This window comes from Natrix helvetica, assembly GCF_964273705.1.
Source record: "Natrix helvetica genome assembly, chromosome: 1".
In the NCBI taxonomy this organism is placed as follows: domain Eukaryota; kingdom Metazoa; phylum Chordata; class Lepidosauria; order Squamata; family Natricidae; genus Natrix; species Natrix helvetica.
The window spans coordinates 108,746,500-108,760,871 of NC_138548.1; the positions used below are offsets into that span (position 1 = coordinate 108,746,500).

Consider the following 14,372-nt stretch of genomic DNA (forward strand, 5'->3'; position numbering starts at 1 on the left):
CTGGATTAGATTAGTCAAAGTTTTCCAGGTTTGGATGATACAGCAGTTGGGTTAATCAAAAACAGGAGAAGAAGCCTTCTGTCTTATCAGAGCATGGAAAAAGAAGAAAGAAGTTTACAAATCTGGAGAGCAAGACTATGATTGTCCCTATCATGGAAAACCATGATTATTGCATCCAAACACAATGAAGGGTTTCTGAACAAAAATGTTTCAATCGGCATTGTGCAATCCTACTTCAGATAGTTTATCTGATAAAGAATGAATGCCTCTTAAGAATGTGTGCGTTCAACTCTGGAGGCCAAAACAAGTTTAATATCTTTGTGACGGATATTTAAAAAAATGCAGCCTGGAAGCCAGCGAAGAGTGGAACAGAGTTCCAGGAATCCAAGGTGAGACTTCAATGTACTTTGCTCTTCAGGGGGCTAAAATAACTATAAATTGTTATATAAAACTGTTTCACCTGCATAGCAAAAACTGCTGTCAAAGTCAGTTTGGGTATTCAGCATCTGAATTACTTTTAGCATTGGTTTTGTGCCTCTAGCAGACTGTGGCCAATTACCAATGGTTGTAATTTTCACCATGCTTGTGTGGGGGAAAGCCACTATTCTGCTTTTACAGCAGATCCTAAAACAACTAATCACCGCCAAAGAATTCATTCTGAAAGAAGGGAAAAAGGAAGTCTGTTGTGGGTCACTGAGTGCTGAGAGTACCCAGATGATGGCAAGGCTAATTTTTGCCCAGCTGAAAGAAAAGTGAGGCATGTGAATGAGTGGATCTTCTACCTGATTTCCGATGCTGCTGGTCTAGGGCAGGGCCTCAAACTCAAATTGATACAAAGGCTGCACGAGGCCTAGTTTGCTCACCTGAGATTCGTCATACTGAAATCTTATAGGTTTCTCGGCCCACCTAGCTGTTAGCATTTTTGATTAACCTGAATAATATTTGGGTTTGTGACTGGATTGATATGCACTATTTTAAGATCATGACTGGAATGACATAATTTAGGAAACAAATTAGCATAGCTCAAATGTTGTTTCCCCCCCCCCCCTTTCTTTTCACCCTCCTTGCTTTGAGAGATATTTCTGCAGTGGCACAGTGGTGAGAATGCAGTACTGCAGGCTACTTCTGCTGCCTCCCGGCTGCCTGTAGTTCAGCAGTTGGATTTTCCTGTTCTACCCCACATTTATACTTTAGAATTCTTCATAAATCTGTTTGTGCCACCCCTCCTCCAAATAATTCCTTGCAGAAACCAAAGTAGATACTAAGTATTTCAAGTACAAGGGTATGGACTGATATTTCTAGCTGCTGCTAAAAGCGTTTTATCCTTTCACGTAAACATAAGAGGAGGAGATCCAAATAAAGTAAAAGTGTTATTTTGCACAAATCTTCAGTCATGTTTTAGTTTTACAATAGACCAACAATATTGTAAAAGTAACATTCTGATAAAACTATACATCACTAATAAAAGTTAGTATTATAAGGCATGTTAACTATACTATAATGCATTTCCATATAATACTGGTTGCTTTAATTCTAGCTGGGGAATTTTTTCCCTCCTGAGGATCCTAGTATAACAACACAAGCTCTGTCTTACTATTCATGGAATCCACAGCTCTGGCTGCTGCCTTCAAGGGCCTCTCATTCTTGGAACTGGAGTACCAAACGCTACACCCATCAGGAGCGCATAGGAATGCAAAGTGCATTTTCAAGGGAAAAAGCAGAGTTTGAGGGGAGCTCTGGTTGTCCCTTAAAAATTATTATTTCATCCCAAAGGGGAAAAATGTCTGAAGAGATTGTTTAAGTGATGTTCCAGTATCACTAGCCATGCCACATGCAACCTCCAATCCAGAATATTTGTTCACAACTGCATTATATCACTTTGGCTTGCTCAATATCTTATAGAAAGGTTGTACTTAAGTCTGAAACTTTCGAGCTTGCTGCAGAACAGCTGCAAATGATTTGCCCAACCTAATGTATCTAAGATCTAAACATAATTGGGTATGTGTGATAGGATTCTCAGCCCTTTGGACTCTTTCTCTCTCTCTCTCTCTCTCTTCCCCTCCCCTCCCCCCCTTTAAAAAATACCTTAAGTCAGTGTTGACTTTTGGCTCCCTGCAGTTTTTTTGGAAATGGTTTGCCATTGCCTCCTTCCTTGGGCTGAGAGTGACCGGCCCAAGATCACCCCGCTTCTTTGTGTCTCCTGGTGTCTATCCAGATGCCTTAAGCACTGCACCAGACTGACTATCTTTGACCCTAACAAGCAAATACTGAGAACCACAAAATGTTGCTGGAGAAGATAAAGGCCTGTCTAGTCAGGCTTCCAGTTTTTTCAGTAGCCAATTAGGTATCTATGAGGATCTCATGTTTAAGAAGGGCATGAGTGTAGTAACTTCCTCCATGTTATTTCATAAAAGTAGTATTGAATGCTATCTTTGATTCTAAAGGCAGAATGTAGATATCATATAATTTATTGTTCTTTCAACTAATCTAGGTTGATAATAATCAGCATAATATAAGGAAGCTGATCCCACACTTAAGATATGCATTTGAAGAAATATTTTTGTTTGTTAAGTGAATCTTCCATTTATTTGTATTGGATTAGTCTAAGTACTAGGTATGAGAAAATAAGATATTTCCTTTCTGTAAATTATCTCCACTCGCACATAATTCTACATGCCTCCGTTTCACATCATCACATTTTTTTCTAAAGTACATAGGCTCAAATATTTTAACATTTCAACATAGGGGAGCTGCTCAGCTTTTTGATAATACTAGTTTCTCCTTTCTGCATTCTCCAGTTTTATAGTGTCCCCTTTTGATATTTTTGCAATTTGTACAGTCGGTCACAATATTTTAGAAATGATTACAAAATACATTTTAATAAAATATAACAGTATTGGCAGTTTTATTTATCTTCCTTTTCTAATGATCCTTTACATGGAATTTACTTTTTCATAGTTGCTTCAGACTAAGTTGATATTATTGACTTATCCATACAGACTCAGGATCTCTTCCTTGATCAGATCTTGTTGATGTACAAAATAAATTAGTTTTTTTAAACGTACTGTGTAACATTCAATATTTACCAATTGACTACACATTCATACAGTTGAGAGAAATTCTTTTAGATTAAGCTGATTTTTCTTCAATTAGTACCAAAATCTTTTCATTCAAATGGTTTAAGGGTGATTTTTTTTGTCTTAATTTCTTTTCTTGCCTAGTTTTTATGATAAGAAGGAAGCTGTCCATGAAGCATTGTGTGATAACATTGATACGCGTACAGTCTTGGAAGAGCTGCGATCATTGGTCAGTCAATGTAATTCCTACATTGCAGCAAAGAAGACTGCCCGACAGAAGCCAAATGGAACATTGCTAGAAAATATAAGCATTTATCTTACCCACATATTCAAGGTATGGGATTTTGAAGAAAGCTTTCAAATTTGGCCATGTATTGTTTATTAAGGATGTATGTTAGTGGCTATTTTTTATGATTTGGATTACAACTTTTAATTTGATTTGATTTGTTGTGGTTTAGAATACAATTGGCAATTACTTGTATGAAATGAAATATGAGGTTTGAGGTTTGAATGACTAAAAAAGTCTGCTTTCTAGAAATTAATAAATGCCTTAAGGTTCATTAGTACTGCTTACTTTCTTGCTTGCTTCCATACTTACTTATTTACAAAATATTTTATGATGTTGTAACCAAAAACTGACTTGGAGCAGTCTATATTTTATTAATTTAGTAATAAGGTTAAATACATAAGTAATTAATGTATTAATCTTGACAATCATCAGGCAATACTATTTCACGAGCAATTAGAATTTGTATCATGCCCCAAAATGCTATAGAACAATTTCTTGGAGAAATTCCTGCTGGAGAAAGGATATCCAGTCCTCTACAGTTGGTTTTCTTGGGAAAAGTCTATCAAGGAGAGAAGAAATAGATAAAGATAATGCCATCTCACTGTACCAAATAGTTGATAGCTATCTATATGAATTTATATTATTGTTCCACTGTATGTGTGGAATATGAAACCAGGCATGCTAACTTAAATTGCATTCAGTTTTGATTGAAATTTCTAACAGTTTAAAAACTACCTGCTAGTAAGTGTGAATCTATATGTTCAGGTTTGTATATATTTCTTTTGCATAGATCTTTGGTGCAATAGAAAGTGAGGAGGGAATTGGTTTCCCAGTTGGAAGAAATGGTCATGCATTAAATGTAAGTGGAAAGCATATTTTGCTAATTTTATAGCTATTTATGGTTTTTAAAGATTAGACCAGATGATGAAGCAAGCTTTCAAGAAACATAGCCATGGCGGTGGTAGTAGTAATAGTAGGAATGAGTGAGCACATTCATAGTGATAATAGAAAATAAATCAGATATAATGGTAGAATGTGAAGATCACCATATTTTGTTCTAGGTTAAGATTGGTAGAATATGTTTTCTAACTTACTTAGGAAGATGATGTATTCTGTTTAAAAGACTTAGCACTTTGTTAAAGCCACAGTGCTTTTTACTAGTTATACTTCATTCCACATTTTAGGTAGCAATTAAGCAGCCTCTAATCCAGTGTTTCTCAAACTTGGCGACTTTAAGTCCTGTGGACTTCAACTCCCAGAATTCAGAACTTAAAGTCGCCAAGTTTGAGAAACACTGCTCTAATCCATGGGCTCATTGTTTCAGGGATGTTTCCTTACCAGATTCCTCAATGCCTTCAACAATGGCAGAGTTTCTAACATTCTGCCTTTAACTGGAAAAGTTGGGATACTTTCAGAGATTTCTGCCTTGAGAATAGTCCATGTTGAACTATATAGCAGTCAAACTGACAGGAAATATTTTATAACACTTTGTATTATGTCATAAAATGTTAAATAAAATTTGGTAAATTTCAATATCCATGAAAATTATGGATCCTAGATTTTGGAGGCATTCTATAAGCCCATTTGTAGTACCTGGGTTCACAAATTGTTGCCCTCCAATGCACCATTTCACCCAGTTAAAGCTTATACTCAGACAAACCTATGAGTTTTAGCAGTACATAGCGAAATAATTTGATCATAGTATATGAATTAACCCTTTAAAAAAGGCAGATGTGTGCAGAAAATGGCATTAGCCAAAAGAAAAAGAATCAAATTGTACAAATTGAAATTCTTGGGTATGTGCTACAATAAGACCAATGTAAACCTATTGTAACCTGTATATAATTTTTTATCACAGAATAAATTAGTGAATATCAAAATGGTATTTGTCAATTCATGGCAGCATGACTATCTTTTGTTCATCAATGTAACATCCGACTGATACTGGTATTGTGAATAGTGGGATCACGAGAAAGCTGCTTTTGTTCATGTAAGAGCCTTGTTCAAATAAACAATTTTATTTCGAGTGTTTAGACACAAGAGACTTGCATTAGTTTAGCCAGAATATGGCAATAATGCAAATGCTTTGTTTAGATACATTAGGAGAGCATTCTCACATCAGAAAGAAGTATCCAGCTTTCTTCATTTCCAACAATCAGAGGATATCAGACGTTATCAACAGATAAGACCCATTGCTTGAAATGAGGGAGGGGCATAGTGGATTTCTTCTTTTGGACTGTGCTGTCACATATATTTTGTCTTTTCCAAAACAAATAATGTAATTTTTAAAAGGTATCCGGTCTTCTATCATGCCTGAGTGAGTTGGATTATGTTGTCTACCTGCGCAACAGATAGTCCTTGACTTACAATCATTCATTTAGTGACCCTTTGAACTTACAACGGCACAGAAAAAAGTGACTTGTGACAGTTTTCCAAAATTACAACCATTGCAGCATTCCTGCCGTCAAATGATCAAAATTCAGATACTTGGCAACTGATTCATATTTATGATGTTGCAGTGTCCTGCGTTCATGTGATCACATTTGCTCTTTTCTGACAAAGTCAATGGGGAAATCACTAACTTAACAACTGCAGTGATTCACTTAACAACTGTGGCAAAAGTTGTAAAATGAGGCAAAACTCACTTAACTGTCCTGCTTAGCAACAGAAATTTGAGTCTCAATTGTGGTCATTAAGTCGAGGACTATCTATATAAAACTCAGGTATGATAAGAGCTCCTTTGCTTCATTCATTCACCTCATTCAGATAATGGTTTTAGAAATCTACCTAGTTTGGAAGAAAATGGGTAAAAGTAGTTTAGGAACGAAATGGTATTTAAAGTGCCTTTTTTTTATGCTGCAGCTTGAATCTACAGTAATGCCGTATCTTCATGTTTTATCTGAGTTCAGAGAAGGGGTAAGGCAAATTGCCAGGGAAAAAAAAGGTGAGATTTTTCTGGTTATAAATAGGCATCTATACAAATTGTATGCCACTCTTACAAAAGGAAATCCTTTCTTTGTTTCCACATACAACTAACAATTCAGTCCCTTGTGCAAAATGTGCAAATAGACAAGAGCCCTTTCAGTCACAAGGTGGGCATGTTTTGGAAATGACACTCTGCATTTACATTCAGGCTTACTTATTTCGGTTTGGTATTGGAAATAACTCTCTATTTTTATTGCACGGTGACGCGTTTACTGATGACTGCATGAAATTTTATTATTTTAAAGCATACTTATGAAGGGGAAAAAAAGGAAGTGTACTGTGTTTCCTCACTCCCTGGCTGTACGTTGCCCAGATTCTATAGCCTGCTGCATAAAGCATATTTTTATGGCTGAGACAATATCAAGGCAAAGAATCTTAACTAACATGCCATTACATGCCATAATATGACTCCTTCCTTCTCTTGCTTCTAGGCATTGTAGAGCTTAATAATTTACATGTGGAAATCTCATTTTGAGATCATTAGTGTTGTATCATGCACTGCTGATCTCTTTTGTGTTTAGTCCAGAAGAGTTTAGGATATTATACGATATGTAAATAAAACATTATTCATTGAACAAAAACAGCAGAAACTGGGAACTTTGAGAGTATAGTGGCTGTTCTTAGCAAATACTTTTTTTGGTTTTTGAATGTTTAGTTGGTAACTGAGACGAAAGAAAATGCCTCAAATAAATTATAATATCAGGACATTGAGAAGCATTTAAAGGAAAAAAAAACAATTCTTGTTGCAAAATATCAGTATGATATGGTTTGAGATAAGGAACTTCAATTCACCTATTACAGGGGTGTCCAAACTTGGCAACTTTAAGACTTGTGGACTTCAACTCCTAGAATTCCCCAGCCAGCTCTGCTGGCTGGGGAATTCTGGGAGTTGAAGTCCACAAGTCTTAAAGTTGCCAAGTTTGGACACCCCTGACCTATTAGCTCCTGAACCTTTGCTTCTTTGAACAAAAGCAGTTCTGATTATGTATTTTTAAAAGAGTATATAAAGTTTTATTATGGTTTATTTGGTACAATTTTAAACATATTTACTAGTTAAGAATTGAGAGAATTTAAGTGGAAGAAAATCTACTTAAATTGTAATTTTAGTCAATTTCACTGGAATAATGAAAGTTTATGCATGGGGGTAAGTTGTATAATTGTAGGGATGTTCCCAAATGCAGTCAATTCTGGCTCTTGAAATGCAGTAAGTATGATCCTTGGCTGAGATATGAGGAAATGCTGCACAGAACTAAAAAGCCTGCAAAAACTAATATATATATATATATAATGAGGCATCTCCTGCAATGTTTCAGTCATTCCATTTCTCAGATTGCATAGTATACATTGTTTCCTCAAATGCTTATTCCTTTAAAATAAACACAGAACAATTTAGCGAGATCATATCATGAAGAAAACCTACTGAAATGTTAAGAAAAGGTCTTTACCTTGATGTATATCCAGCTGACCTGAGAAAATATTTTACTTAAATTTCAACATTTTCATTGTTCTTGTAGTGTTTGAAGTTCTGCAGCTTTGCGATTCACTTCGAGATGATATCCTTCCAGAGCATGGAGTTCGGTTTGAAGATCATGAAGGTAAAGAACTGCCTGACCGCTGTCTTGGCTTCTCTTTTGAGTTGCTAATACGAAACACTACAATAGCAATCTAATTTGATTCCTCACAGTTTACGTGGATGATAGACTGGAGTAGTGACATATGTAAAAGCATTTAAAAGATTTTTTTAAAATTTTCTCCTAGGACTTCCAACTGTGGTCAAGCTGGTAGACAGAGACACTTTACTAAAAGAAAGAGAAGAAAAGGAAAAGGTTCTACATTTTATTCTTCAAATTATGTTTATATACATTTAATTTAATTTAGAATAATGCATCACTTATGCATGAGCTAGCAACAGAAATGTACTCAGGTGTCTCTGTACTAGTTTCCAAGTACAAATTTTACTAGAGATTTGGGAGCTAATCCACACATGCTATTTGCTAGAACAAGAAAATACCCCCTTAATCTACATTTTACATCATAAGGGCTATGCCCTCATAATTTCATCCCCCTTGTGTGCTGTTACTATAACTGAGTTCATCCATCTTGTAGCTGATTGTCCTCTTTTTCCTTCCACCATTGCCAGGATTATAGACTTCTCCAGAAAACTACGCCCATGTGATATTCTCACCAAGTGTCCAATTCCAATCCATTTTAATTCATTGATCTCTAAAATGACAATGTACAGTCAACTAATTTAATATTTTACTGTATTGAGTTTTCTCATGTTCATACTTCTTCCAGTTCATGTTCTCCTGCAATTCAATCTTTGCCACTTCAAACTTGCTTTTCCTTCATGACAAGACATAACACCATTGATACTCCAAAAGATGCTCAACATTTCCTCTGCCATATATCGTCATGTTACTTGAGGGGCCTACTATCCACAAATATATTATCAGTCATTTTTTCTTGGAAAAACATGGGACTGGTTTACCACTGCCCTCTCCTATGTGAGACGATGTTTTTGCTGTTGTCATTAGAGTGATCATCCACCTCCAGCATCTTCCTATATCATCATTGTTACCCCAGTATAGATGTTTGTTTTGATTGAGCAGGTAGATTGATCTTCATGAATATACCCTCTGCTGTAATAATGCAGGAATAACCAGACTGGAAGGATAGGGAATATATGCATACACTACAGTGATTTTAATACTGTTTTTAAAATTGTAATCATTCATTTCGCCTAGATTGAAGAAGAAAAAAAGAAGAAAAAACAAGAAGCAGCTAAGAAGAAACAAGAGCAAGAGGTAAATAACTGATATCAGGAACTGAATAGAAGGCAGTGATATCAGAGTCACTACAGATTTTGAAGATAATTTTGTTTTCAATGTTCAAGTCATTCTACAGTGTAAAGAGTTTTGTGCTTTCACATAGCATACTTGTGATAGTAACGTGAACATCTATTTCTATCTGAAGTTTTTGAAGTGTTGATCAAAGTTTCTTTTTAGCCAAAGGTTGGGTATGTTTATTACAATGTGAGCAACAAAAAATGTGGCAATGTGTACCATTGTACTCCTATTTACCACTACAATTAAGATCAGACTTTCCATCGCTAAATGATACAGATGTTAAGTGAGGCACACCTAATTTTATGAACTTTTTTTGCCTCAGTCATTAAGCAAATCATCACAGTTGTTAAAAAATAACATAGTTGTTACGTAAATCTGGTTTCCCCATTGATTTTGCTTGTCGGAAGCCCATAGGAATGGTGCAAATGGCGATCATGTGACCCCAGGACACTGCAAGTATTATGTCATTAAATATATGCTGTGCCAAGTACCCAAATTTTGAACATGTGATCACAGGGACATTGTGGCAGCCGTAAATACGAAAACTAGTCATATGTTAGTTTTTTCAATACCATTGTAACCTTGAACGGTTTTTAGAATTGTTATAATTCAAGGACTGTTATGTTATTAATTTATTCATGAATTATAATATCTTAATTATAATATCTGTAAAATATATTGATTTTACAGGCAGCAAAAGTTGCGAAAATGAAAGTTCCACCTGGAGAGATGTTTAAATTTGAGCACGACAAGTATTCCAAATTTGATGAAAATGTAAGTATACTGTAACTTTATTTTAAAAAACCACAAACATTTGATTCAGGAATGAAGTGAAAACCTCATGGTAAAATGCTGTAATAAGAATGATATAATAATCCTTGTGATTATTTGAAATATTTAAAGTGCTTAACAAATGTAATTAGTTATAAACATTATGATGCAGCAATTTTGTAAGATAATAGCACCAATATTATCCATCATATGTCAAGAGTGACCAAAAGTGACTTGTTCAAGGCCAACCCCATGATCAATTCATTCATATAAGTATTTGAAACTCTTCACTCATTTACATTGATTTAATATTTTCTAGGGGCTTCCAACTCATGACATGGAAGGCAAAGAACTCAGCAAAGGACAGATGAAGAAATTAAAGAAAATGTATGAAGCACAAGAAAAACTGTACAAGGAATTTCTTCAAATGAATCAAAATGGAGTTGCAAACTGAAAATAAAATTTGGACAGTATTTTTCCTAAAGAAATACAAAAGTTGGGTAACATCAGTGGAAGTAACAAGTTGTTTCTGTGTGTGCCATACTGTGCTGACATATATAATCTAGTTGCAGATATCAATAAAACTTTTGTTACAATAATAAAATCCATGTAACCTTTATGCAATACAATCAAGAATAACTAAGGACCAACAAAACCTAATTTAGTTTTATCTGAATATTCACTTTTTCTGAACTAATTTGTGAATTAGAACACAATCAGATGGAGAATAATAATAATAATAATTTAAATTTATTAGCCGCTCCCTTTCCGAAAAGGACTCGGGGCGGCGTACAATGGAGTAAAAAACATATAACATTTACATAAATCCATGACATACATAAGTACAAAGACACACATGTTCGGAGGAGGTTAACAGATACAATACATAGACAATTAAAAACCATTAAAATACCCTAATTACAAAACCCCATGTACAATCCAAATTCAAAATGTTAAAAAACAGACAGTCAGGAGGAGTACGAGAAAATTACGGTTGAGCCAGGCCAGATAGTTGGAAGAGGTGGGTTTTCAGTTGTACACGGAAGGAGCGGAGATCGGAAGTAATCCTGATGTCCCGGGGGAGGTCATTCCACAGGGCTGGGCCCATCACAGAGAAGGCTCTGCTCCTGGGTGTCGCCCCCCGACACTGTTTGGCGGTCGGCACCCGGAGAAGTCCCTCTCTGTGAGAGCGGATTGGTCGTAGGGATGTGTGGGGCAGGATGCGATCCTGCATGTAACTAGGCCCTGTGCCATGGAGCGCTTTAAAGATCATAATCAAGACCTTGAAACGCACTCGGAAGACCACAGGAAGCCAGTGCAGCTCGCGCAGGAGAGGTGTTACAGGGGAGAATCTAGTCCTCCCCATGATCACCCGCGCGGCCGCGTTCTATAAAAAGTTTTATCTTTAGGAAAACATGCACAAAATATGTGTGCTAGAAAAAAATAACTGCATTATATTAGGAAACATACTGAAAACATTGTGTTATTAAAATGTGCAGGACTTTTCAGGTAGGCGTTTTGTAAAGGAAAACTGATAATGACTGGTATTAATTTAAATTAAAATTAGAAAAGTGAGAAACTGATTCAATGTATAAAACAAATTCATCTTTCCCTAGAATGAAGTAATTATTTCCCCAATGAATGACATGATCAGTTGAACAATATTGTTTAGTGCGATATCTGATTTTATGTATATTTTTTCAAAAATAGGTACCAGTTTATTTTCTGTAACTCACTCCAAGACTGTAACAATTTGCACATCTTTTTGCAGATTAATAGATTAATAAAATAAGTGATTAAGTAGAAACCAAGAGTGCTAAAGAGCCAGTTGCAAGGAATTGAAACATTATTGCAAGAACTGTTCTTTAAACAGACTCAGAAGCATAGATAGAACGTTGGTCCTTACCTGAACGTTTCTTTTCTGTAGAGAGGCGGGAGGGGCTACAGCTGGGTTTAGTCACAGCCTAATTGGTCCAGAGAGTGAGGGAATTTTCTTAAGTATTCTTCCTTCCCTATAGGCTCCCAGTTTCACGAGGTCGAATGGAAAAAGCTGTGAAATAGTATGTAAGGAAAAGGCAGTGCACACACACACAGACCCGCGACCCCCCCCAAACCCGACTAACTAAAATACTATGGGTGGGATGTAGCCCCTCCCGCCTCTTTACAGAAAAGAAACATTCAGGTAAGGACAAATGTTCTTTTTCCTGTAGATTCAGCGGAAGGGGCTACAGCTGGAACATACCCAAGCTAAGTCCCAGGGTAGGATGCAGACCCCGGGGAAGGGGAGGTCGGCACCTGTTGGAGAACCCGACAGTCGAAGGACGCATCCACCCAAGCAAAACAATCTAAACGATAGTGTCGAATAAAGGGTGTTGGAGAGGCCCAAATGGCCACCCTACAGAGGTCCTCTAGAGGGGCCCTAGTAGCCCATGCAGCCATGGTAGCCACACTCCGAGTGGAGTGGGCTGTAATTCCCTGAGGTTGAACTTGATCCAAGGCTTCGTAGGCCACCATGATGGCCTGTCATAACCATCTGCCTATGGTAGCAGAAGAGACTAGCCCCCAGGGTACTGGGCTGAAAGGATAGGAAGAGAGCCTCTGAAAATTGAAAGGGGGATGTGCGCCTGAGGTAAATGCGCAAGGTGCGGTGGACATTAAGCCTGTGCCAAAGGATTTCCCTCGCATGGGAGGGAGAGGGACAGAAATTAGGGAGAATGACTTCTTGCGATCTATGGAAAAGGGAGTTGACCTTCGGGAGGAATGTTGGGTCTAGTCGCAGGACGACCCTGTCTTGGTGGAATTGGCATAGGTCGTCCTTGGATGACAAGGTGCCTAACTCGTATATATGCCGAGCTGAAGTAACGGCGACAAGGAAGGTCACCTTTAGAGTTAAGTACCTGAGGTGTACTGTCCTCAATGGTTCAAAGGGGGCCCCCGTGAGAGCTCTAAGGACTAGGGAGAGATCCCACGTTGGAAACCTGTGCACCAGGGGAGGGCACAGGTTTGCTGCCCCTTTTAGGAACTGTTTGACCAGTGGGGTCTGGGCCAAGGAGAAACGGCCATCCCCCACCAGGATGGAGGAGAGGGCAGCCACCTATCTCCATAATGTGTTATGAGAAAGACCCTGATCTAGGCCGTGTTGTAGAAACTCAAGGACTAGGGCAACCGAGGCATTGGTCGGAGTCAGATCAAACCTTCCGCACCAGGAGACAAACGTCGACCATGTTGAATTATAAATCAGTGTGGTCGACAGGCACCTGGAGGCCTCAATGGTGGAAATGACCTTGGCACACATATTGGCGTCCCTCAGGAGTCACCGCTCAAGTGCCAGGCGGTCAGTTGAAGTCACTGGGGCTCCGGATGGAACAGAATCTCCTGGCACAGGGCGATCTCCTCCTGAGGAATCCTCTTGGGGGAGATATGGACAGTTGGATGAGGTCCGCAAACCAAGGCCGCCTTGGCCAATATGGCACCACCAGGATGATGTGTGCCCTCTCTATCACTATCTTCCTCAGGGTCGCTTGGATTAGAGGGAGAGGGGGAAAGGCATAAAGAAGGCCTGGGGTCCTGGACTTCTGAGGGTGTCAGTTATTTCTGCGTTGCGTGCTGGGAAGTGGGAGAAGAACCGGGGCAGCTGAGCATTGGTCGGGCTGGTGAACAAGTCCACCAATGGGTTGCCGAAGTAGAGGCAAATTCTGTGGAAGAGTTCTGGAATTAGCTGCCACTCGCCATGGTTGACTGCCGCCCGACTCATGGTTGGCTATGCCCGAGATGTGCTCTGATGTTATTGACGCCAGGTTCCTCTCCGCCCAGAGTCCGAGTTTCTGAGCTTCCAGCCATAGACCCTTGGAATGAGTCTGTCATGACGATTTATGTGGGCCTTTGTGGCGACATTGTCCATCAGGAGGAGCACATGATGATTGGCAATTGAGTCCTGAAAGTGAAGAAGGGCCAGGCGAGCTGACTTCAGCTCCAGCCAATTTATATTGTGGCGCAGGTCTGAGTTTGTCCACGACCCTGCGTCAGCCTGGATTCCATCAAGGCCCCCCAGCCCTAAAGGCTCGCGTCTGTCATGATTGAGATGCGATCTGGTTCCCAAAACTCGGATCCACAGCGCAGGGCCGGGGACAGCCACCACTTCAGGGACCAACGAAACCCCGGTGCCAGGGTGACTGAACGTGGAGAATTGCTCATGCGTTGGCGTTGGTAAGGAATGAGTGCCCATTGAAGTTTCCGAGAGTGGAGACGGGCTCAGAGAACTATCCCTATGCAAGACACCATCTTGCCCAGCAAGCAGACCAAGGTCAGGATGGAAACTGACCGACTTGCACGGATGTGTCGTGCCAAGGATTGAAGGCTTGTGAAGCATTCTGAGGAAAGACGAACAAGTCCCGCTACAGA

General features: G+C 38.6%; 1 protein-coding gene across 2 annotated transcripts in view; it reads left to right on the top strand.

The window, feature by feature from the left end:
• Nucleotides 1–10,575, top strand: part of CARS1 (cysteinyl-tRNA synthetase 1) — a 47,131-nt gene extending 36,556 nt beyond the window's left edge. For both annotated transcript variants that reach the window (XM_081942322.1, XM_081942321.1), the window contains 8 exons: nucleotides 3,222–3,411; nucleotides 4,157–4,225; nucleotides 6,229–6,310; nucleotides 7,866–7,946; nucleotides 8,110–8,177; nucleotides 9,099–9,158; nucleotides 9,891–9,974; nucleotides 10,291–10,575. In XM_081942322.1, coding sequence (XP_081798448.1) covers nucleotides 3,222–3,411; nucleotides 4,157–4,225; nucleotides 6,229–6,310; nucleotides 7,866–7,946; nucleotides 8,110–8,177; nucleotides 9,099–9,158; nucleotides 9,891–9,974; nucleotides 10,291–10,425 — 769 coding nt within the window. In that variant the 3' untranslated portion in view covers nucleotides 10,426–10,575. The remainder of the gene's footprint in view (nucleotides 1–3,221; nucleotides 3,412–4,156; nucleotides 4,226–6,228; nucleotides 6,311–7,865; nucleotides 7,947–8,109; nucleotides 8,178–9,098; nucleotides 9,159–9,890; nucleotides 9,975–10,290) is intronic.
• Nucleotides 10,576–14,372: the final 3,797 nt, after the last annotated feature.